Source organism: Mauremys reevesii, linkage group 4 (assembly GCF_016161935.1).
Source record: "Mauremys reevesii isolate NIE-2019 linkage group 4, ASM1616193v1, whole genome shotgun sequence".
NCBI classification, from domain to species: domain Eukaryota; kingdom Metazoa; phylum Chordata; order Testudines; family Geoemydidae; genus Mauremys; species Mauremys reevesii.
The window spans coordinates 112,613,701-112,638,403 of NC_052626.1; the positions used below are offsets into that span (position 1 = coordinate 112,613,701).

The window sequence follows — 24,703 nt, forward strand, 5'->3', positions numbered from 1 at the left end:
TGTGGGGGAGGGAGGCAGCCCTGCTCTAAGCCAGGCTCCTGTTTCTTTGGAGCAAGGAGGAGCTGAAGCTCTAGGGGCAGCCAGTGATGTGACCTTGTCTAGAGAAGAGTGGAAGGGGGTAGACCCCAGATGCCTGAGTCCAGCTCTGCCTCCTGGGGTGTTTTTTCCTTGTTCCTGTCCCTGGGAGCCTGATGGCAAGCAGCTTTGCTGCCCAAGGTGCTGGACAGCTCTTTCAGAGCAAGGCCTCGCTCTTTTTTTTTGGACAAGGAGACCTCTACAGCTCCCCTGGGGGGATTGGCAGGGGAAGCAAACTTAACCTAACAGAGCTGGGCCCTGCAGCACCTCTGCAGAATAAAATATCGAAGTGCTGCTCCGAGCTCCTTTTCACTTGTTGGTTTTGTCTACTCACTTTCTGCTGTTAGCAGCCTCTGTGAGAAAACTCCCCCAGGGACTCGTGTGCACCAGCGCACTTTCTAGCCACAACAAGCAGTGAGGTTTAAGCCTAGTGTGCCAACCCTTTACCAGGGGGGCCAGAATCACTGCCACACTAAGCTACAATACAGGCTGCCAGATAACTGGCATGACCCCCTTCTGCCTCATGCTTAATGGAACTGTGCTCAAATGGCTCTGTTCCTTCTGCAGATGTTGCACAGAGCTGCTATGTTAATTGCCGTGGAGCTAGGCCTATGCTTTGTGGCTTAGTGTTGCAACCTCGAGAGGAAAGCCAGTATTAATACAGGCACAAATCTCAAATCAACCTGTCTCCATATTTTCTACCTGTGCCCTGGCAGAGGATCCAGCAGGGGAAGGGAAGCTCCAGTAGGAACCAAAGGCAGGAGAGGAAATTCAATCAGACATCCTAGGTGAGCAGCAGGGAAAAACACTTATCTTTCAGTGAGGTAGATACATTCTCTCTCCTCTCAGGGGCTGATCAGTCTGAAACACAGTTTTTAAAAAAGGAATTTTTTCTCTAGGGGAGGTTAAGGTGCTTCCAGGATCTGCCTTTGCTGAAGTACAGAGAACAGCACGTTGCCTTCAGCTGTGCAGTGCATTACAGTGCTGTATTAACTGCAGCACGTGACCCCTGTATCATTTCCTATTGATGTCACAATCAACTGTTATAATCCAGCAGTGAAAAGGGTTTAAGTATTTCATTGGGCTGCAAGGTAGCACTGGTGCAGGAAGATGTTTGCTTAACCAAGCCCCCCACTTCTCCTTTAGTACAGAGATGTGGCATGGGGAAGGTACAGGGCCTGGCAGGAGCTATGGTCACTGTGCCTGCATCTCTGTTAAAGACAGGCCACAATTCAAAACATCACAAGCTACAGCTTTTATGAGACCATGAACCAGCATCAAGCCAGCTTCCCCCTATATTACATTTGAGAAGGGGCAGGGTTTCAACAAGCCATGCAAGAGCAGAAGAAAAAAAGCCAAGAAGGTTTTAAAAAGGGGCACCCCCCCCTTCCTCTCTAGACTATAGTACTAAGCAAAACCATGCCTCCATCCTCTCAGCTGGCTCAGCAGTGAGGCTGAAGGACTGAATAAGCCCAGTCCACCTCCACAGCTCTCTGTGTTAGATGTCGCGTGTCAACAGGGATGGAAGCGCACAGTTCTGTAATCATGGTGGGGGACAGGCCTTTTGCATATGTCTCACAGGCTTTCTGATCCACACTCTGGGTAACATCCTTAAATCTCTTCTCCCCTCCCCCCCACACCTTTTTTCTTGTATGAACAGACCAGGGACAGGACTGAGGCAGCGTGGGAGGATTTTGCATAGTTTTGCTGTACCTGTTCTTGCTCTGTAGAGACAAGACATCAAGCTCCAGGCTGTCACTCAGGCCCTTCTCACCAGCACTGAATGCTGAATGCAGCGAGAAAACACTCCAGCTGAGTGAAACAGAGAGAGAAGCAGCCAGTTCCCAGCCATTCAGAGCTCTAGCTCTGCACAACTACACTAATTGGATCCAGAACATAGGACCCTTGAGCAACTAACACTGCATCAGGGGCAAGCAGGCAACATACAGTTTTAGTTACACTATAAAAGCAGGGAGTCCAAGGAGACCGAACCCAATCTTAAGCTCCCCGACCCAAGCAGCCACTGCAGTGGATTTGAGAAACAGGAGGAGGAGAATGCACCAGTTCATTGGCCTAGAAGAAAAACACTGCAGCTGTTTATGCTAAACTTCTTAAACTGTCATTATTACAACCATGTAAAACACAGCATTGAACACTATGTACAGTCTGTTTGGATCAGCATAAAAAGGAAGGAGCATTTTGCTTTTCAGACTCCCTTACCAAAAAAAAGCACATACATCACAATGGTTTAAGGTAATAACAGTACATTAGAGAATCACAAAGGAAGATCTTCATGTAAACAAAAGTAGCAATTGAAAATAAAAGCTAATGGTAGCAGATCTCTCAAAGTGCACCAAAGCGACACACTAGTCTAGTCCACTGAAATGGAAAGGTTACAGTTTCACCAACGGGTGGTGCTGCATTCCTGCCACAGGGCTGCACTGCCTCTGCTCAAAGTGCTAGTTCACCAACAAAACAAAAACAGCCTAACCACCAAAAAAAAAAACCCATTCTTTTAAAACTAAATATAGTTTGGCTAAGTAAAAGTTACCTTGGGGGAGGAAGTGCTTTTCCTGAGTTAGCATGAAATAACACTGGCTTTGCCATCTGACTGGGGGCATCCTAGGAGCCCTGCATTATTTGTAGAAGTATCTTGGAATTTGTTCCCCCCCCGCATGAGTCCTCCTTGTCTGTTGGAGCCCTTGTGTCTACTCCCCTCACACATGTGAAGGTGGGCATGATCGTTCCCATCTCTGCTACAACACAGCTCCTTATCAAGCCCAGATACCACAATGATGGGGGCAGTATAAGAACCTGAACAGAACTGACAGGAGTTGGAGGGGTTACTTGTTAGTACAATAAGCCCCCACCATGATGGTGGGGAATACCTGACCCTGACAGGCTTAAATCGTCATTTGCAACAATAGATTGAAATGGAAAGATTTAAGTTGATTTGTATGTAAAGTTAAATTCACAAACAAAAAAAGTAATATGCCTGTCTATAAACAAGGCATTGCTCCAATGAGACCCACCCACAGCAGCTGGCTCTGGCGGTTTAGGCCAGTAAAACCTTTGTGCAAAGACACTGATGAAGGAAAAAGGCAAGAGTCTCATTGCTGTAGCAGCAGCTCCTCGCTCCCCCTCAGACACACACACAGTCCTAGACTACACAAATGGCTTTGCCTTCTCCTCACATTTTGGATTTAGTCCAAAAGGCAGCAAATGAACCAGTTCGGAGCAGGGTGGGGGTTGCCCAAACGAAGAGAAGACACTATAGAGACCCCATCACCTTTAACGAGGACTCGAGGTCCTAGCTGCTCAGCCTATGGGGGAGCAAGGTGTGGTGTGACCTGTGGCCTCCAATGATGGCACTTTTATTCCTGAAGAGGAAGGTGATCCTAAACCACTTGCTGTACAGAGCTGCAGGGATCATTAGCAGTCTGAACCGAAGTCCACTGGAGTCGTCAAGAGTCTTTCTACTGCCTTCAATAGACTTTGGAACAGGTGCTAAGCTTCCAATTGGACTCCTCTTTTAGGAGAACACTGTATATATATTTCAGCTACTACCTCTGAGACAGGTGGTCAGGAAAACCCAAATAATTCTTAGAAAATATACACTTGGAATTAGCTTGGCTGCCCTCTCCCCAGTGAGACTTCATGAGAACAGGCGATACGCATCCTGAATTCAGTGTACAGGAGATGTTAGCCTTTGTGGCGAGTATTGTGCGTTAGGCAGCTATTCAATGTTCTAAAGACAATCACCATTAAAAGTGTGTCTTACAAGAGGACCTAGATACTCTCCATCTCTGACCTCACAGTAGGCTAACGTCTCACACGATTCTGAATTAAAGGATATTGCTCGTCCTGCTGAAATACTGCCCAGGTATATAATACACTCAGACGTGTTACTCTCCAAACTACTGCACAGTTATTGGGGAAAGACCACTAAAATAAAAGCAACTAAAGCACCTTTTTGCTACAATTGAAAATGAGCTGTGGTGGCTGAGAATCATAACACTTAGCCTTTATATAGCACTTCACAAACATTACAACTAATCCCCACAGCACCCCTGTGAGATAGGACAGGCAGTAGGCTTACCCCCATTTCAAGGATGGGGAGAACAGGCAGAGAGGTTACACAACTTGCCCAAGGCCAGAGAGGAAGCTGGTGGGAGAACAGGAATTTGAACAGGAGCTGCTGGCTGCCAGTGCTGTGCTCAGACCATCTCTTGGGAGAAATGGGGCGCTCCCTTAGAGAGCTGTCAGCGACATCAACATCGAACCACCACACACAGCTGGTCACCTGCAGGGGGTCAGGAAGGAATCCCCCCGCAATGTATTCTAGGTCTCCTTCCTCTAAAGCATTGGCCATGGCTGGAGGTGACACACTGGACAGCGTGGGCCAGAGCTCTGAGACAGTTCTGAGCATTTTCCCTTTCTCATCTGCTTGGCTGGCTGGTTCTTGCTCACATGCTCGGGGTGAAATGATTGCCATAGGTCAGACTAGATTATCTGAATGTCCTTTATGGCTTTAATCTCTAGGGGTACATCTACACTACCCCCCGATTTGGCAGGTAGCGATCGATCTATCGAGGATCGATTTATCATGTCTAGTGTAGACACAATAAAATCGATCCCCGATCGCTCTGCTGTCGACTCCTGTACTCCTCTGCAGCAAGAGGCAGAAGCGGAGTCGACGGAGGAGCGGCAGCCATCTTCCCCGCGCTGTGAGGATGCGAGGTAAGTCGACCTAAGATACGTCGACTTCAGCTATGCTATTCTTGTAGCTGAAGTTGCGTATCTTAGGTTGGATTCTCTCCCCTCACACCCCAGTGTCGACCAGGCCTAGGACGCACGTTTAGGAGCTGGTCCAAAGCCCACGGAAGTCAATGGGAGTCTTTCCATTGACTTCATTGGACTTTGAACCAGACTTTTAGTATACTTCTACTCCCTAAGGGAGCCTTTCGCCAGTGTGCAGGGGACACGTGTATATATAGGCCTGCCTCAAGTATGATCTCAAAGCATCCTAAGCTGTTGAAGGCGGCATCACGTATAGTTAATTCTACAGAATCAAGTGGAATCAGGTTCCCCATTACAAAGCGTGGATGTAATAACCAGGCCTAGAGCTCTATACGCTGTACTTACAGTAATTCAGGCTCCTGAACTAGAAAACAGGACTGGCATTTTTCTATACTTACAGAATATTTTCCCATTAGCTGTAAGCTTGCTTTTAAAGAAATCTGCCCCAACTTTCTTCATTCTCTAAGGGCAAGACATTTGCATTTCTGGACCACAGGCTTTAAGCTTTACAGGAAAGACCTCTTCTTCTGAATCTTTGTGCCAAGATTTTCTCTTGGCAGCTTCTTATTCTGTTGATTTAGAGCCAGACTATTTCGAGGAGGAGCTGAGCCAAGGTTTTCAGAACTTTGCCCGCCTTCCTTTCTAACTTCAGTGTGGTTTCCACACTGACACTTCAATTGCTCAAAGCAGGGACCAGTGTAGGTTTTGGAATTTTGATGAGAAGTGATCAAATCCTACTACACTCTTCGTGGCTTGCTAGCTAAAGCAAAAGACCAGCCAGGGCACTGCCTCCATTGCTCAAATAAGAATACATCCTGTGTTTATTAGATTGCTACACACTGATTGGTCATTTACCAAGGCAGTGGCCTCCTTTTCCTTTCAGTCAGTCCTAAGGCAGTGAGCCTGCTCACTGTCCTGGCTTCACGGAGAAAAGGACAAGATCAGACAGGCAGGTTGGAAAACTGATTGTAGCTCTGCTTCGACCTTCCATCCCTGTCACATGAGGAACTCAAGGAATCTGAACAAACATTTAGTGGATCAGCACAAACCTGCAGGCTGGTGGAGAAGCATGGCACATGCACCTGTCCCACCTTCCCTTCTGCTTGCATCGGAAGTTAACTTTGCTTTCTGATAAATCCTAGCTACAGCCCAGAACAAACCCACCGAGAACAGAAAAGCGCTTTGGCACACAACATTCAGCTTCCCTTCAGGAAACCTCCCACTGCAAATGGAAAAGAGCTAGAGAACTAAGAATGGGCATACGACACTGCCCCATTGCACTCGAGGTGAAAAGATGCACAGTCTTTCCCCTGGGACGTGAGCAGTGCTCACCGGGATTTCTGGAATAAAGCTGGATGTTGCATAGACTTTAGGGAAGGCTGGCTTTCCTGGTAAGAATACTCAATAGCCTTGTTTGAAGGACTGCTGGCTATTAGAACTTCAGAAAAATCTATTGCTGCAAAGGCAATTGGAAAAATGCTACTGGCCACATGGACCACATGCTTATTTGTAAAGAAGGCCCCTCTCTCTGTCTTCCCAAAGCTTCTCTATCTGTTTGTAACAACAGCTCAAAACCCTCTGCATGGTATCTATTTCAACCTTAACAGAAACTAAACTCTGGTTTATGAGGCCAAGCTCTTGTGTTTATAAAAACGATGGGAGAAAAACAGTCAAAATATTTAGCACGTTAACCAGCTTTGCCTCTCTCTGCACGCGAGCAGGGGTGAAAGCACTTTGTGATTTGTCCACAGAAAAAAACCCCAAACTTTTTAACCACCTCCTGGCACCAGTACATTGTCTATTGGCCACGGTACCAACTCCTGCATGCCTCCCCAAGCATTCGTACCAAACACAGCTCAGCACAGGATCATCTCCCGTCATCTCTACCTTTGGGCTGTGTTGCCTTTTTGTTGCAAACCTTTATAAGGATGTCTCATGAATAGACAGACAATGTAATTATATTGTTTGTTTCCCCTCCGTGCCCCTACCCCTGCTAAAATGTCACTGACTTGGACATTTGCATTGTGGAAGGGCAGCCTGGATAGAAACTGTTCTCTGAATGGGCTTTGGCAACCTTGGGTGGTATTTTTGGCTTTGGGGCTAGACAGGGACGTGGCTCTCTCAATGCATTTAATGACTTCTGCGCACACTGGTTGGCAGCCACAACCTCAAGTTCTGCCCCTCCATCAGCTGCCGTCAAGGCTGCACCTACATGACGACTGCCCTCTTGCAAAGGCAATGCCATTTTTTTTTGGTTCAAGTCCTGCTCGGTAGCATGAGCCACGTGAAGTGGGGTGGTGGTTTTAACTATTTTATAGGGGGTGGACTGGCCCTGTAAAGCCGGGGATGACAGGTGTCGGTCATGTAGACCCTCTGCCAGCTGAACTGCCCCAGAGTCAAGCATAGATAAGATTGGCACACTGCCGCTGCCACCAGACAGTCTCTGATGAGGGAGTGAGTTGAAGGCTGGGTGGCCTAGTCCTACTGTCTGCTTTGCTGGGTCTATGCTCTCTTCTGAGTGCATCCCCAGATCTGCAATCTCACCCACAGATGCAGACTTGGGTACCGAGGATTTTAAATCTGGTTTGTTCTGTGGCACTGCACTGCTAAGTTTCTCGATACTGGGCACCTGCCCAGAAGAGTTATCCTCACTGTACTCCAACTCGGATATGTTGTCATACTGAGATACGTTAGAAGGCCGTCGTCTACCATCCAGCAGAGGAAGAGAGAGAGTATCAAGGGCCTTCTCCATACACAAGACAGGCACTTGTACTTTCTCTGACAAATCGCAAGGAGAAGCAAGGTTTTGTTCTGGTGCTGAGGGTGAGTCTGTACTGGGAGGCCGGTGCTGCTGCTCTGGAGGCAGCCCTGTCAGTAAATCCACCGGGAAGATGGTAGCACTCGTGTCTTCAGGACTCGAGACGTTTTGCACAGAAGCGTCTGAGGGTCTTTGTTCGGCAAGGGAAGGAAGAGACGGCGTTTGGTTTGGCAACTCCTGACCTGCTAATATATTATTGTGATTGACAGGCAGGTCTACTTGGAGGTTGTGGCTCTGGGTGGCAATGTCCCCTGCAGAGTTGTCCATGGCTGTCCCTTCGGGTTGTGCTTGCTGAGGTGCCTGCAGCTGAGCTGTGTGGAGAATGGCCTGGTTTGTGTTGCCTACAGCAGGGGAGGGGCTATGTTCCTGCAGTTCCTCTTTACCACTTCCTGCACTGAGAGTCTGAGGACTCTCTTGTGAGACAGCATCCCTGCTCACTGGTGGTGCATCCTGGTTCTCCGGGAGGGCCTGAATCTCATTCTCCTCTGGAGGAGACAGCTCCTGTAACGGGGTTTCACCAGCAACTTCCTTCGGCTCCTCCACCTGATTTTCTTCTCTATGCTGGTTTTCCTCCTGGCATTGCTGGTGGCCCTTAAATGGATGCTGATGCACATCTGTTGCTGCTGCCGGTGAGGGAGGCCCATCCTGCTGCAGAGGAGGGAGCCTCTCGTTTATTGCCATGTTCGCGTTACCAATAGTTTCATTCAGATGAGCAGGGCTGTTGTTTGGAGAGGACAGCTTTGTATCTCGGTCAGGGTCGAGGTCAGTGGCAGCCTTATTCTGGCCATTCGCTGCAATACTGGGTTTCAGTGCCACGAGATTTAGAGAAAGTTCCAACCCCAAAGGTTTCTTAGGGAATTCTTCAGGTTTTGCTATAAGGAAAAAAAACACACATATTAATCTCTCTTTCAAGGCGTGCTTTAACAAGTCCAGCAAGACAGGCCATTGGGAGGGATCTGAACCGTGTCCAACAAACATCCGCCCTTCAAAAGGGGGACGCTTTAGTCACTCAGTGCAAACGGTGTTTGAAAAACAAAGATGGAGATCACACATTAGCCTACCTACGAGAGGTGCCATTAGCCACACCGGCAACCTGGGAAGCTCCAGCATGATCCCCAAGCTCACTGGCCTCCTGTTCTAGCAGGTTTGCCATCTAAGGCAGGACTTTCATTTATAAAAACATTAAAATTTTTCATTTTACTAACGGCTGATGTTGGGATTACCGCCAAAGGTAGTTAGGCGCCAAAATTTCAATGGCATTTCAGTGCCGGAATCCCAGTCTGAATCTGTACGTAAGCAGATAAGAAATGGTCAACCAATTTGTAGCTCATCATGGCCCTGCTGCTGTCTTCCTTGCTCATGTGCAATAGTGCCTCACTCAGAGGCACTCAGAGGGTAGTGTTCCCTCATCTCCCACTGCGTTCCCTCATCTCCACACACAAGCACTTTTTCATCTTAATGAAATTATTAGTAGCACAAATGCAGCCATAAATGAGGACAATGATTTAACTGGGGCTCCTTGCTGAATAAGACACAACCTGGCCAGCAGAGTCAGTACTAGATCGTTAAAATGTTACTATTCCATGTTGTAATTATATAGCTGGATTTTTATGCTTAACAGTAAACCTGCAAAGGAGAAAAATTAGGTGTATGTTCTGATTTTGCTTCTTTATGATGTATAAAGGTGGCCTAAAATGGCTTAACAAAAACCATTTTATTCTCCTTGTTTTGTTAACATTACACAGTCAGGTCCTGTCTAGCTGGAAGATTCGATGGTGACTGGAGAACTAGTGAAATGGTAGCATCCCAATATAATTATTAAAAATGTGGATTACTGTACATTGGGACATCTTACAAACTAAACAGACACGGGGGAACTGACTGGCCAAAGGTCATAGAGCCCGTCAGTGGCAGAGTGGTAACAGAACACAGGTCTCCAGTGCCCTATTAGTCTGACCACCACAGTGCTTCCCCAGGAGTGAAAAGCCTGAGCGGTTGAGCGAAGAGAGGATTTCCACACCTCCAGGCTGTTTGGGTTTATTTTATTGTGTAATTGTTAGCACCTATTTTAACTTCAGTGATGAACCAGTTGGATAAAGGAGGCCTTTGTTAAAGATTGATATCTTTTGTGAGGTAGAGCTCACAAGAGACACCCCCTGAGGCCTCCCAGAGGTCAGCCCCCAAAAGCAGGATGCACCAGAACTGACATTTCTGATACTGTTACGGTATAAACAAGCAAAGCAAAGCAGGCGGGCACTGGGAGTCAGGACGCCTGGGTTTTATTCATTGTGCAGCTCTGGGTAAGTCACTTAACCTCTTTGTCTCTGTTTATCTGTAAAATGGACATATTTCGCTGTTCACAACTTTGTTGTGAGATTTCAGGCAAGACTGAATCTTTACACAGGGCAAGATGCATGGGTCAGCATGCATCTGCACCCGTCCAGAGGCAGCCAGGCAAAGGAATGGTGACCCATCATGGTGCCTTTCTTGGGTCTCCCTGTATTCCACAGGGAAATTCACGTGTGCTAGTTTGTCAGGTGCTGCTGCCTCCTCCCCTTGCCTACCTGTGTGTGGGGGGAAAAGGGAGGGGGGAAAACACACCCTCCTCTATGCACACACCAGCAACCTTGGTAGTCTGTAAAGCAGAGCAGAGGGGAAGCTATCATATTCTCTTATCCCCCTGAACAAGCAGGTATGGCAAGTGACAATCTCAGCCTGAAGTTTTGCAATCTTTTCTCTGAGGAGCTCAACGTTCTTTACCGGTATCAATCAATGATTATGTTCAATAATTAATTCCCTCTTACCATATAAGAAAAGCATTTCCATGTGTGTGTTTTGTTGTCAGCTGATCAGGGTTTCTTAGTCTGATTATACCCACAGTCCCAAACAGGAGTTTCCATAAAAGTTAAACTGGCTCCAAACCACCCTGATTTGAGGTCGCAGAACCTGGTTCCCCTTAGCCAATCTCTAGTTACAGACTGACACAAGAGTCCCTCAAAACAGACTTAGAGAGAACTGCAGACTCACAGTTCAGTGCAATCATGCTGTATTCATGTACTTACCCAGGTGGGGTTTTGTGAGTGTTTCATTTATTTTTCAATAAGTGTTTCTACAGCAGGAGCCATAGCCAACTGAGGTTCCATCTCAATTTATGCTAAGGGGGCTCTATCTAACCACTCACCTGGAATACAATGCTACAACATGAAGAGGGGAATTACCATGGCAACCCCTGCACTATGTGAAACACAACATTGCCCCTCCTTGCCCTGTGAAGTGCCAGTGGCTGGGAAGCTCACACCCCCAGAAAATCTGTGTAACCAAAACAAGGCACGCAGACCACAGCTGCAACATCTGTCTTAATTCAAACATGCAAAGACTCTGCAAATCAGAACAACAACAAAGTACCCAGGAGGAGCAGAGTGATGCAACTTGGGGTTAAAAATCACATTAATGACAAACGGCACATAGGGCCAGATTTTCAAAAGAGCTCATGCTCCAATTTAAGTACTGAAATAATCAGCCAGATTTTCAAAAGAGCTCAGCATGCCTATTGCTGAGCTTTGCCGAAAAATCCACATATCTCCCTAGGAGCTGTCTGGTCTCAGATTATAACAGTGACATAAAGCCACCACTGCTCAACTCTGTCTTTGCACCCAAGAGATCTTGAACAGAACAGAGATCTGGGGTCACACAATTGCCTCTGCAATTCAAAAGGCCACAGCAGTTAGCCTCTTCCTGCTGTTTAGAGAGAAAAGAATCCTGAAAAAATTGCATTGCTCTGGCCCTGAAAGATAGGGTTAGTACTGGCACCAAGGAGTTAATTTCAACTGCTTGGCCTACCGTGGGCTGTAGAAATAAAATTGGAATTAATGCTGCTTTCATGCTCTGCCTACCTGGGGGTGGAAGGTCAAATTTCATTTTGCGCAATTCAGTCATGGACGTTTGCAACTGTTCAATAATAATATCATCTTCATAATGCAGAGAAGCAGCAATTCTCTCCTGCAGGAATTCCCGTAAGTCCTCCAGGGACAACTTCAGTAAGCGTTCTAGTGGACAGCAGAAAACACAGCAAAATGTGAGAACAACGTGGTATCTCAATTAGATGGGGGGCAGAGGGGGGAAGGAATCCAGACAGCATTTCTACTGGATCAGCAATTTTAACTCTATCAGTACAGGAGATTCGTTTTACATTTAAGTTAAAATGTGGGGCAGAACACACAATGCATGTGGCTTCCTTTTTCCATGTGTTTTTCTACCTGGTATTTATGGTTCTCTCAAGTCGATCTCTAGTCCCAATCCTGCAAACATTTATGTTTGCATGTAACTTTACTCAGGTGAGTAGTTCTCATGGTCTTTGTTGGGATCATTGAATGAGTAAGATTATGCAGATGCATAAATGTTTACAGGTTCAGGGCCTTGGTTCAGGCGACAGAATGTGTCTGACTGTTCCTGAATGTTTCTTTTACACCTCTAGGGGGAGTAAAGCTGCATGTTACAGACACAACAGATTACTGGTGGATAGTGCAACCTGAGGTGGCTTAGCACAGACATTCAGAATTGGTGCTTCACACTCTTCCTGTATCTAATGTATGATTTCGCCGCCATCTGTGATGGAGAGCAGCCACTGCCATTAGCCACCTGTCCCACTGCATTGTTCATCAAGGCTTAATTTGTCCAGTTTTCCTCTGTCTTTCTTTACATACAATACTTCACATGCACAAACCAGTTACTTTTAATTAAGGGCTTGTCCACATAGAGACTTAGTGTACAGCAAGCAGAGGTGTAAATCTACCCTGCACTAGCCTGCCGTGCACCAACTGGCTGAGCGGACCCTGCTACCGCACACTGAAAGTTCCACAGTGCACTTGGATCTACTGCTAAGATTTCTTTCTTGGTAAGATTTTTAAACAATTATAGGAAGTTTAGGATGGATGCAGATAAATAGCACTCACCCACTTATAAATGCACCTACCCTGCTAATGTACTAATGGTATCCATGTGATGGATGCATGGTTACCATGCACCTTTGACCATTACACCAGCACTCCGTCCACTAATCCATCTCTTCAGGATTTATTCAAACATTCCAAACCTCAGAGCAGCTTCAAACCCCTGCATCTGTCCTGTTCCCTCTAAAAAAGCTGTATGGCCAAAGCCTTCAATGAGCAATATTCACTACTGCCCAGTGACAGGTTTAGGAGCTGACCTCTCTATCCTGTGACCCGGTATGGCTACAAATGAGAGCCTTGTACCACTGGAAAGACGAGATGCTGAGTTTTCCAATAAGACCAGCAGGGCCCTGAAGTCCTGAAATATCTAACTGTAAGGCAGTGACATTTTAATGTAAATAAAAGCAATTTCAGGTCATTTTTAGAAGTATTTTTATAAATGCGTTATTATATTGCTCTCTCGTCTGAGCCTTGTTTAGTTGGACTAAGGAACATGACTTTGCAGAAGAAGAGTTGCAAATAAAACAAAATAGTCCCACTAACATTTTTAAATGTGCTCTAAAACACTCTTAAAATAGTTTTTCTGTAAAGCATGTTATACATGTATACAATACAGTACACGGCATCAGAAAGCGCATTTTGCAATGTTTACAGTTCTGTAGATTGGGCCCAGGATTGCAGCATGCTGGGGGACTTTTTTTTTTTTTTTTTTAAAGACTTTGGATGTTTCAGTGCAGGAACTGTGTCTTCTTTGGTGTATGTACCTGGCGCTAACAGAACCTAGCAATCAAGCACAAAGCATTCATCTCCACCGCCAATGTGCGCTGAGCAAGGCCGGGCTCCTGTAGGACATACTGCCCTGGTCCACTGAGGGGAATTTCCCAGTGGCTGATGGAAGTCCTGCAGCAGAGGATGCCCTGAGTAACTCTCTTCTCTCCCTCAGTATACTGAGCCGGTGGGATTTGGCCCTTGGAGAGTAGATGTGAAAAGGCCAATGTGCCTTTTTTGAGCGCAAAGGCATAGTTCCCCTCTGGCGTTAAGAGTCAAACATGGGACTGTGTGTAGTAATTTGCTTTCTCTGAAATCCAGGTGAGGCCTGAAACTGCACCAGTCTGTAATGCCCAGTAGGGGTTGCATGGTATCATACATGTGTAAATCCAACGATACAGAGAAAAAAGCCAACCAGCCAACTGTGGAGCACCATCACATGGTGTAAATGGACACAGCTTCAGGAGATGCACCCATTTTGGTCAGATCTGTATCTTGGTGCAATTAAAGTAAAAGAAAAAAAAAAACTTTCAAACCAATGCTGGGCTTGTCTCTCCCTAAACCCTTCCTGACTGAGGAGGTTAAATCTAAACCCCAGGCTCTAATGATAGGATCATCCCTGCTGAATGGGGAAGTCGAGCAAGTCTGCTGAGCCGCTTACTTTTGTGCAGCTTCAGGATGGTGTACGCCATGGCTGTCAGAACCCGTTCTCCTTCCAGGATGTAGATATCCCACAACCGCAAGGTGAGCGTGAAGGGAGTCTGTTTACAAAAAGAAGCGGGTTAGATGTGATGATTTGGGGAATCTGCCTGTAAAATGTATGGATTCTGGGTGAGATTATGAACCAGAGGTAGGCAACCTATGGCACATGTGCCGAAGGCGGCACCCGAGCTGATTTTCAGTGGCACTCACACTGCCCAGGTCCTGGCCACAAGTCAAGGGGGGCTCTGCATTTTAATTTAATTTTAAATGAAGCTTCTTAAACATTTTAAAAACCTTATTTACTTTACATACAACAATAGTTTAGTTATATATTATAGACTTATAGAAAGAGACCTCCTAAAAACGTTAAAATGTATTACTGGCACGCGAAACCTTAAATTAGAGTGAATAAATGAAGACTTGGCACACCGCTTCTGAAAGGTTGCCAACCCCTGTTATGAACCCTTTCCCTATAAGTATCTGTACCAATCTGCCAATTTCATCTGAGGCTCGTTGGCGCCTCTCTGTGCTTTTGACTTTATGCTGGATCGAAATACCAAAGGTTGTAACAAAAGAGGGTCACTGACTTAACGTTACTTGACATGGAACAGCACTAAACAACAGACTGCCTCCCCAACAGGAGAAAAGATTTATCAGGTGTGACAGACCCAGACCAGTGGGGTACAGGAGTTTGGTAGATGGCAAATATACTGGTCACTGGATGAGTAGTTTTCTGTTCCCTGAGTGACCACAGCAGGGGCTGCACTAGAGTAATCAGGAACCTGCTAGAACCAATTCAGGCAGACAGGCTGATTAGAACACCTGCAGCCAATCAAGGCAGGCTAATCAGGGCACCTGGGTTTAAAAAGGAGCTCACTTCAGTTGGGGGGGTGGTGTGAGGAGCTGGGAGCAAGAGGTCCAAGGAGCTGAGAGTGAGAGAGAGAGAGAGAGTGAGCTGCTGGAGGACTAAGGAGTACAAGCGTTATCAGACACCAGGAGGAAGGTCCTGTGATGAGGATAAAGATGATGTTTGGAGGAGGCCATGGGGAAGTAGCCCAGGGAGGTGTAGCTGTCATGCAGCTGTTACAAGAGGCACTATAGACAGCTGCGATCCACAGGGCCCTGGGCTGGAACCCGGAGTAGAGGGTGGGCCCGGGTTCCCTCCAAACCTCTCAACTCCTGATCAGACACAGGAGTTGACCCAAACTGTGGGTTCCACCAGAGGGGAAGATCACTGAGGTGAGCAAATCTGCCAATAAGCGCAGGACCCACCAAGGTAGAGGAGGAACTTTGTCACACAGAGGAGAGCTCACCTAGCAACAACCATAACACACTGTGGTCCCCTGTTGAGGCTGACCAGGGAGTCACCTGATGTAGGAGACAGGAAGGTGATAAAGGGCAGAAGCTGGGTTTTTTCTTCTCTCTCTTTAGCCATTTTTCACCAGCTTAAGATGAGTAAACTGCTGTGGGAGCTGGGTGAGGCAAAGCAGAGGAGATCCCGCCTACACGAACACACAATGTGAGCGAGAGGAAACACATGTAGGATGTATTATTTTTGTATGGATCTGTGTAAGTCTCATGCAATTTATTAAAGAGCAACAGCACTGTAGAACTCTGTGCAGTGTGTGTGTTATATGCTACAACTACCATGTGGCCTGTGAGTTAAATTGTATCTCTAAAGGCTCACTCCTTTGGTGGGATTCTGGGAGAGGTTGCGTTTAAATGACAGGGGCAGGCTGAGGAGTCAGCACTGGTTCCAAGGGTTAGGCAGCGGGGGTGCCTGGTCACAGCTCTCAGGGTTGTGTGGCGCTAGACAGAGGGTCTGCACTCAAAGAGCATCAAGGGACCCCAAGACTGGGGCAGTGCCTGGAATCTGTTCAGACTTGAGGCTTAAAACACCAGGGGATCCAGATGCTGGATTCCCATCCAGGCACTGTGGTGGTCTGCCAGCAAGGGGAATCGGACACGATCTGTAACAGATGGCATGGGTATTTTGCCCCAGTGCTATTCTAACTGGATTGATCTGCTCAGGAATGACAGTGCATAGAATGTGCCATAAACCTTCCGATTAACACCCCAACGTAGCACAGAGATGCTTTGTTTTCAGGACCGATTTAGGGTTGTGCGTGTATTATGAGCTACAATTCTGGTTTAAAAACAATTGTTCACACGCTTGGCTGGCCAGAGAGTTGCAGTTACAATGTTCCTTCCTTGGGACCATAAGGTGAAAAAAATTCAATCTGAGACAACCTGAAAATGGATTCCCTACCTTGGAAAGTTGTTACTATATTTAGTTTTGCAAGTATGTGAAAGCTTTGCTATTTTCAAGGCTGGACACGAAAGTCAGCAGAATAGACCTTGGCCTGTTTAACTGGATGATCCTGGGCCTGTCTGTCTAGTATGTTCCTGTCTAGGAAGGAACAATCAGTTTCACACATACAGAATGGGAAGAGATTGTCTAGGAAGGAGTACGGCAGAAAGGGATCTAGGGGTTATAGTGGACCACAAGCTAAATATGAGTCAACAGTGTGATGCTGTTGCAAAAAAAGCAAACGTGATTCTGGGATGCATTAACAGGTGTGTTGTGAGCAAGACACGAGAAGTCATTCTTCCGCTCTACTCTGCGCTGGTTAGGCCTCAACTGGAGTATTGTGTCCAGTTCTGGGCACTGCATTTCAAGAAAGATGTGGAGAAATTGGAGAGGGTCCAGAGAAGAGCAACAAGAATGATTAGGGGTCTAGAGAACATGACCTACGAAGGAAGGCTGAAAGAATTGGGTTTGTTTGGTTTGGAAAAGAGAAGACTGAGAGGGGACATGATAGCAGTTTTCGGGTATCTAAAAGGGTGTCATCAGGAGGAGGGAGAAAACTTGTTCACCTTAGCCTCTAAGGATAGAACAAGAAGCAATGGGCTTAAACTGCAGCAAGGGCGGTTTAGGTTGGACATTAGGAAAAAGTTCCTAACTGTCAGGGTGGTTAAACACTGGAATAAATTGCCTAGGGAGGTTGTGGAATCTCCATCTCTGGAGATATTTAATAGTAGATTAGATAAATGTCTATCCGGGATGGTCTAAACAGTATTTGGTCCTGCCATGAGGGCAGGGGACTGGACTCAATGACCTCTCGAGGTCCCTTCCAGTCCTAGAGTCTATGAATCTATATTAAGGCAGCTTTGCACTGCTCTGGTGGCACAAAGCTGCCCTCAAGCCAACAGTGTGGGATTTCCACCAGTGTAGGGGAATCTTTTGTGGCACACAGCCACTGAAGTGGCTCCTTTGCCGCTCCCTGCGGCTATGACCATAGAAGTGTGGCAGGGAAAAATAAGTGGACAGGCTCCCTTACACTCATTTGATTCCTGCCTGCTGGAATATCCTGTAGGGGCCATTGGCAGCTGCTCTATGCCAGCAGCCAGACCAATTTAAACAGAAGAGACTTGGCTGTGAAAGGTGTTGAGCAACCTCATTTTCCAGTGAAGTCGGTGAGAACTGCAGGTGGCTTAACACCTTAGACAACTCGGCCATTTCTGTTGTGATACCTAATTATGGACTCAGGAGTCTATATTTATTTGCTGAAGTTTGAAAATTTTGGCCACAGCAGTTAATTTATTTCAGAGTACATGAACTTTACATGACTATACTATACTGCCTTCCATCCAAAGATCTCAAAGTCCTTTACGAGAGTAATGAACTCACCCTACTGAAGTAAGTATTATCCTCTTTATAAAGCTGGGGAAACAGATGCTCAGTGAGGGTAAGTGATTTAGCAGATTTGTTGCAGAGCCAAGGAAAATAAAAATCTGACTCCCACGCCTATACTTTTGCCCTAAAATCATCTTTCCATCTATTATTCATGGTGTGACCATCTGAGCGGCATGCAGTTATTTTAGGCCTGTCTCCTGCTGGGTATATGCTTTATGAAAATATGCAAAATATCTTGGCCTATAAAATATTCATAGAATCTTATTAGAAAAATATATAAAAATTCCCAGATACACTAGAGAAAATCCACTCTGGATCCAGGTTGCCAAGTAGAAGCTCTCCAAAGAACAGCCCTCACCCGGTCAATGAAGCACTGCAGGAACCACTTGGTTGTGTAAATCCCCGTTGTCATCTGCTCCTTGTCCTAGAATGAGACAGCAAGCAAAGGGATGTTTACTTCACTGGACTGGCTGCTGGAGCCTTGTGTAAAACTCATGTTTTTTTTAAATACTGATTTCTGGCCGAGGTCCTGGAAATGGTTTGTCAGGCTTCGGACGGGTCTATGAAGCGTCATCTCATCTGAAATGTGTCTCATGTCCCTACTTAAATGACAGTAAGACCAACCCAAACCCTTGCCTGAACCTGAGCCTCACTGTAGTTACATTTGTACCCCTGGTTTCAGCTGCTCCAGATAGACTTAGCCCCATACAAGTGCCAGCATGCCACAGAAAAGGCATTTGTGCTAGAGGGTTTTCTGGCCCAATTTCCAGACAAGAGAGGTCTGCAAAAAGTTCAGGCAACAGAAACCCAAATGAGTCCAATTAATAACATTGTTTTTACACCTCTTCCATTCAAGGATCTCAAAGTGCTATGAGCAAAGGCTGAAGGAACTGGGTATGTTTAGTTTGGAAAAGAGAAGAGGGGGAACATGACAGTGGTCTTCTGATATGCGAAAGGCTGCCATAAAAAAAAAAGATGGGGAAAAGTTGTTCTCTTTTGCTGCAGAGGGCAGGACAAGAGGCAGTGGGTTCAAACTACAGCATAGCAGATTTAGATTACATCTCAGGAAAAACTTTCTAACTGTAAGAACAGCAGGGGAACGGAACAGATGCCTCGGGAGGTTGTGGATGCTCCGTCACTGGTGGTTTTCAAAAGGAGGCTGGACAGCCACCTGTCTTGGATGGTTTAGACGCAACAAATCCTGTATCTTGACAGGGGATTACACTAGATGACCCTTGAGGCCCCTTCTAACGCCGTGGTTCTGTGATTCAAACAATCAAACCTCACGATGCTCACCTGACATAGGCAAGAAGAGAAGCATCCTATAATAATTCTAGACATGCTTAGAGACAAAATTGTTTGCTACACCACATTCACATAACAGGCTCCAAAACAAGCCCTTACTTGCTGAGCTAAAGGAGACACTTAACTAGTTGTACTGGTTCATTGCCTGTGTGGTCTGCTGGCACTAGAAGGAGACAAGTTCCCACATACTTGAGCAGCTTGGACACGATCTAGTAGAGGGCAACAGCACACAGACAAGTGTGTTCATGGCTATGTGAATTTTTGGATCCTTATTAAATGGGCCTTTTGGACATTTGCGATCACTAGTTTCAAGCCTGCTCTCCTTCTGCTCCCCCCTCACTCTGGTGCTAGGTGAAAAATTGCAGGGTGTGCCTTACTGGAGGGATGATGTGCAACATATGCACCTGTATGAAAACAACAGAAGAACTGCTGTGCTATCAGAAAAGACAAACTGAGGGAGGGGCCTCAGAAACAAGGGGGAACACCTCCAGAACTACCCCTCCTGTCAGCTGCACTCCCCACCAGTCCAGCTGGGATTCTAGGGGTGCCAGCTACCTTCTCTTTTCCAGCAAACTCCTTTTTTGCCAAGCAAGAAACTCCCTGTATCCCTCCAGAGTCTCTTCAGCTTCCACCTCCACTCCGTTACCTTCACTTTCCAAACGGTTAGATATTATTTAACTGGACAGATCAGCCAGAAACAAGGATATAAATCTTACTATTAAGTGTTCAAACATGAATTAGCTCAGGAAAGTTTATTAACAATAGCACCTGGTATGATCACATTAAGCAAGGGGGTGTATTGTCAAAGCACAGACATGGGCCCTTCTTCTAACAGCGGACCCCCATACCCCATTTTGCAGAGGCATAGCATGCTTTCCCTTCAGGAAAATATGGTTACTAGCTCATGGAGTCACTTCAAATGCAGGTATTTTTGTTCCTATTGGCTGGAATCCAGCGTTCCTTCCCCCGCCACCTCTCTCTCACAACAGCAGTAATTAAGTGAAAAACTAGCCTGGCTCTGTTACATTTCTACCGCAGGGGTGGGCTCATCTGCAGCACCAAGCAAGAGCTATTTCAGATTATGACAATATAAACAGCTTTTCCTGGAGATATTGCCCCCAAGCCCTGCTAGGAATGCAGGGGTTAAGCAAATCCAACTTAGCAAATCCACACTTACAGAAAGTTCCGTAAGCTAGAAATAGGAGGGGGCTTTTTTTGGTTTGCTTTTGCATAATGGCCGGGTATACGTTTCCGACTTACACAAAATTCGAGTTACGCAAGGCGTTCCAGAACGGAACGCTTGTGTAAGTCGGGGAGCATCTGTACCCAAAATATGAAACACATGCAGAAAAGGAGGAGTGAGTGTCACAAAATAGCTGGCTAGTTGCTAGATCTCAGTCCCATACTGCAGATGCCATTCCAGCCAACAAATGGCATTGTACCATCTGCTGGAGACAAAAACAGTTGGCGATCCTGAGCCAGCAAACTGAATGACACTGCATCAGTTCTAATGTGTCCCTCTGCTGGAAGGAAGGAAATGTCCTCATACAGCAGGACTGGCATGGGAGAATGTTAAATGAAAACAAATGTGCAGCATGGAGCCAAAATGTAAGGGGAAAGCTCTGGGCTTTCCAGCATCTGTAATAGCAAGAAGATGATAATACCCTTCAGGTTTTATGGCCAGCATGACATAGCAATGCCTGGTTAGTGCATGAAATAACTCCGTTCACACATGCCCTGGTTAAATTTTCCTGATCCTGCCTTTTCTAGGAAAGTCTCCAGATTTTAAAATCTCTCGCACAAATGCTGGTGGCCAGCCACAAAACCTGAACTGTTCACTTCAGAAATACTTAGGAGACAAATGAGTTAGCTAAATACCTGCCTCTTCAGTGGTGGAAGCAGTTGTATGATTAGCTGTACATTAGGGTAGGGGTGTATTTAACAGAACAAGTTAACATTAAAGCAATTAATGTAAGCATGACATGAGTATGGGCAGGTGGTTGACAAAAAGATACCATGTGCTTCTTCAGCTTCGGAAATAGTTTGCTTAAAATCTGCTCATGATGGGCCTGAAATCTCTGCAGCTTTGGGAACCCGGGAATGAAAAACCCTTGAAAAGAAAAATACACAGAAGCAATTAGAGACAAACCTAAAAGTAATGACAGATGTAGAATGGGTGGCTGATTTTCCAAGATGCTGAACATCCACATCTCCCATTGACATCAAGTGGAACTGAGGATGCTCTGCAAATCAGGCCCTTTATGGCCTTTTGTCTTGCATGGCCTAGGTTCTACCCCTTTTATTTGGGCTGCGTCTAAAACTCTGCAACATACCCTACTCTGGCATCCAATGCTGGTTCTTCTGAACTGCTCCTCCACAGCAGACCAGTCAAACCTTAAGAACTCCATTACAATCTGGGCCTGATCCAGAGCCCACTGAAGCCAATGTAAAGGCTGCCATGGACTTTGGATCAGGCCCTTTATTTGCATGACAAGGTATGCTCGGCAGTACATCACCTCTCTGGGTCTAGAACAGACTTAAACAGTGGTAAACAGGTGCTATACAATGGGAGCACAACACGAGCTTATAATCACTATAATTTAGTGGCAGACACATTTTAACCCAGACATAGAAGAAAACTATAATAAAGTCAGACAGTAGTTCTGTCTTCTGTGCATGCCCTCTCCTTATATGGCAAGAGCCTTTTTTTTTTTTTAAAGCAAAATATGTGATGGTTTTATGACAGTATAAATAAAAACAAGAAGCATTTGAGCAACGTCTTTCAATGCTACCTCACTATGATCTTCTGTAGCTATTAAATTACACAAACCACCCTTCTTATTTTAAAAACAAAAAAACCAAAACCCTCTGCACAGAGACTTTAAAAAAAACCCACTTCTTTAGTTTAAAAATCACAATAAAATGAAAGAAGCTTTACTGTGGTTGGTGTAAAATAGTACACTACATTTCCCAGAACCCGTTTAGACAAATGCATTAGGGAATGAATTCTATAGTGTGTTTAAAGCAGCGCACTATGTATGGTTCCTAATGGTAAGTCTACACTAGACATTTTTAAACCTAGAGTTAACTGACTGTCATGAAATGTTTGTATCCTGGAACACACTAGCTTTTACAAACGTGTTAATTACCTTGAATCAAGAAAGTCCAGTGCAGATAAACCCGAAGTTTTTCAATTATAAACTCATCAGCATGCAAGGGCCAAATCTGGCTCCATGCTTCGGTCATTTTATACATAATAAAGCCTTTAAATATGTTTCAGACAATCAGGGGACAAGAGCAGGAAGTGGGTGGAGTACACATCTGACTGCTGATTTCCTCTTGCTGACCAAAGAAGCAGCAGCATGAAGTCTAATCAACCACCATGTGAAGTCTACAGGAATGGTTACAGTTCTGCTTTGCTGCTAAGGCTTACCATGCATTGCATGTCTCTGATTGGTCAGTAGTTGTGCCAGTGCCCAAAAGGCATCCTCTTCATTTAAATACATCAGCAGGATGGCAGCAATCTGACTCATCCCTTGGCAGTAGCTCACTTCCTGGAAGGGACAAGCAGCACATACATGTTTACATGACACTCATTCTTAAACATATTGGGCTGTGCACAGGTACACATGTGACTGCCACCGTTTTCATTAGGCGTGTGCACAGCTTTGTTTAAAAACATCTAGACGTCAGTACTTTCAACAGGTAAGGATACCTGTGTCTCCAAAGATAAACCACTGCCAGAGAGTGTTCAATCTTTTTTCATTTGCAGACCCTACACATTTTCAAATGGAGGTAAGGCCCTTTGGAAATTCAACCTGTGGTATGCAAACCCCTGCCATAGAAGTCTTAGGCTATGGCTACATTAGCGCTTCAAAGCGCTGCCGCGGCAGCGCTCCCGCGGCAGCGCTTTGAAGCGCTAAGTGTAGTCAAAGCCCCAGCGCTGGGAGAAAACTCTCCCAGCGCTGTCCGTACTCCAGCTCCCTGTGGGGAATAACGGACAGCGCTGGGAGCCGCGCTCCCAGCGCTGGGGCTTTGACTACACTGGCGCGCTTTTAGGCCAATTTGCAGCGCTGCAGAGGGTGTGTTTTCACACCCTGCTGCAGCGCTGCAAATTTGCAAGTGTAGCCATAGCCTTAGACTAAAAACTAAGTGAACAGAATTCAACTATAAATGTTGCACATGCTTGGCGCAGCATTTGATGCAGCATGAGAAAGGGCGCTAAACTGTGGGCTACTATGGTAACGAGAACACTTCTGGGTTTTGACCTGCAGGTGGGAGCATTCACATATGTTTGTTTGACCAGACAAACGGAATGCCTTTTCTGGCATCTGAAACTTTATTTTCACAAGTCACCTTTCGTGGACCCCTTTAAACACTATATGCGGACCCCCAGGACCACAGGTTGAAAGCCACTGCTCTAGGGATAGGATTTTCAAAAGCAGGAGAACAAATCCCACTGACTTTCAATGGGGCTTGTGCTCCTCAGTCACTTAGGTGCTTCTGAAAATCCCACCTGGGCATTCCCTTCCCACTGTTCAAGGGCTCTTTATTCTCAGATTCACAGCGCCTATAGGATACTACATTATGCTTCTACTGTTCAACTAAGCCAGTCCCATGGACTTGAACATCAGCTGCTATTCAATCTCTGGCTCTGTCCATACTGTGGTTAAACTCATGATTGCAGCAACTATGTCTAAGAATGACTGGGAAAGATTTTCAGAGGCCCAGGACTCTAACACCCAGTTACTTTCAATAGGACTTAGATGCCTAACTGCTACTTGGACCTTTGAAAAAAATCTCTCCTTCAAGTCTATCATTTAATTGCTAGATAGCTCCTTGTGAACTTCTACACCAGATCTCTATTAGATCAAACAGTCAATCATTTAGGACACCACTTGATATCAGTGGATTCTGCACCAAGTCCTTAGTGTCAGCTTAACATCTATGGAGACTGAAGTCTCCTATTCATCCATAGCACAGGTTCCACAGCAAGTAAAGCAGCAGCAGTTTCCCCATGCTTCCTCTAGCTTAGACCTGGAAAGTCCATCTTGAGAGGTGAGAGGGTAGATCAGGCTCCACGGTATCTTAGCTGAGAAAACTAGCCAGGTTGCCAATTATGTGTGGGAGAGAGATGGACACTTGCCTTTGGGAACTGAACTGAGAGAGTGCTAAGTTAATTTCACATAGGCCTCTGCACATCATCAAATGTTACATCTTCCAGTCACTAGCTGCCTGAATTGGCACCAATGACCTAGAGATGAAAGAAAGTTTAGTTGGGATGAATTTGATGCATTTTAGTGTCCAAGGACAATCCATGTTGTCACTACAGAAATTCCCACCACATAAGTAGGCTTATACTTGGTTTACAAAACTCTGCTTTGCTATCCCAGGGCTAATCCCAAGACACCCAGAAAATGAAAACCCTACTGTACTCTACTGTATCTTTATGAGCAGAGAGTGCTCTTTATGCCAAATTGCCTGACGGTTCTGTAACACGGAGATATACCCACTAGTTCAATGCCACGAATCTCATTTTTTATGCTGTGCAAGCTAAGGAAATGTGAACCCGAACTACAAAAATTCAAT

At 45.8% G+C, this 24,703-nt stretch overlaps 1 protein-coding gene across 6 annotated transcripts in view; it reads right to left on the reverse strand.

Moving 5' to 3' along the window:
- Positions 1-595: 595 nt before the first annotated feature.
- LOC120404491 overlaps positions 596-24,703 on the reverse strand; it is a 183,976-nt gene continuing 159,868 nt past the window's right edge. For all 6 annotated transcript variants that reach the window (XM_039537179.1, XM_039537175.1, XM_039537173.1 and 3 more), the window contains 6 exons: positions 22,548-22,668; positions 21,130-21,224; positions 18,168-18,233; positions 14,072-14,171; positions 11,587-11,739; positions 596-8,565 (listed from right to left, as the gene is read on the reverse strand). In XM_039537179.1, the coding sequence (XP_039393113.1) occupies positions 6,869-8,565; positions 11,587-11,739; positions 14,072-14,171; positions 18,168-18,233; positions 21,130-21,224; positions 22,548-22,668 (2,232 nt within the window). In that variant the 3' untranslated portion in view covers positions 596-6,868. The remainder of the gene's footprint in view (positions 8,566-11,586; positions 11,740-14,071; positions 14,172-18,167; positions 18,234-21,129; positions 21,225-22,547; positions 22,669-24,703) is intronic.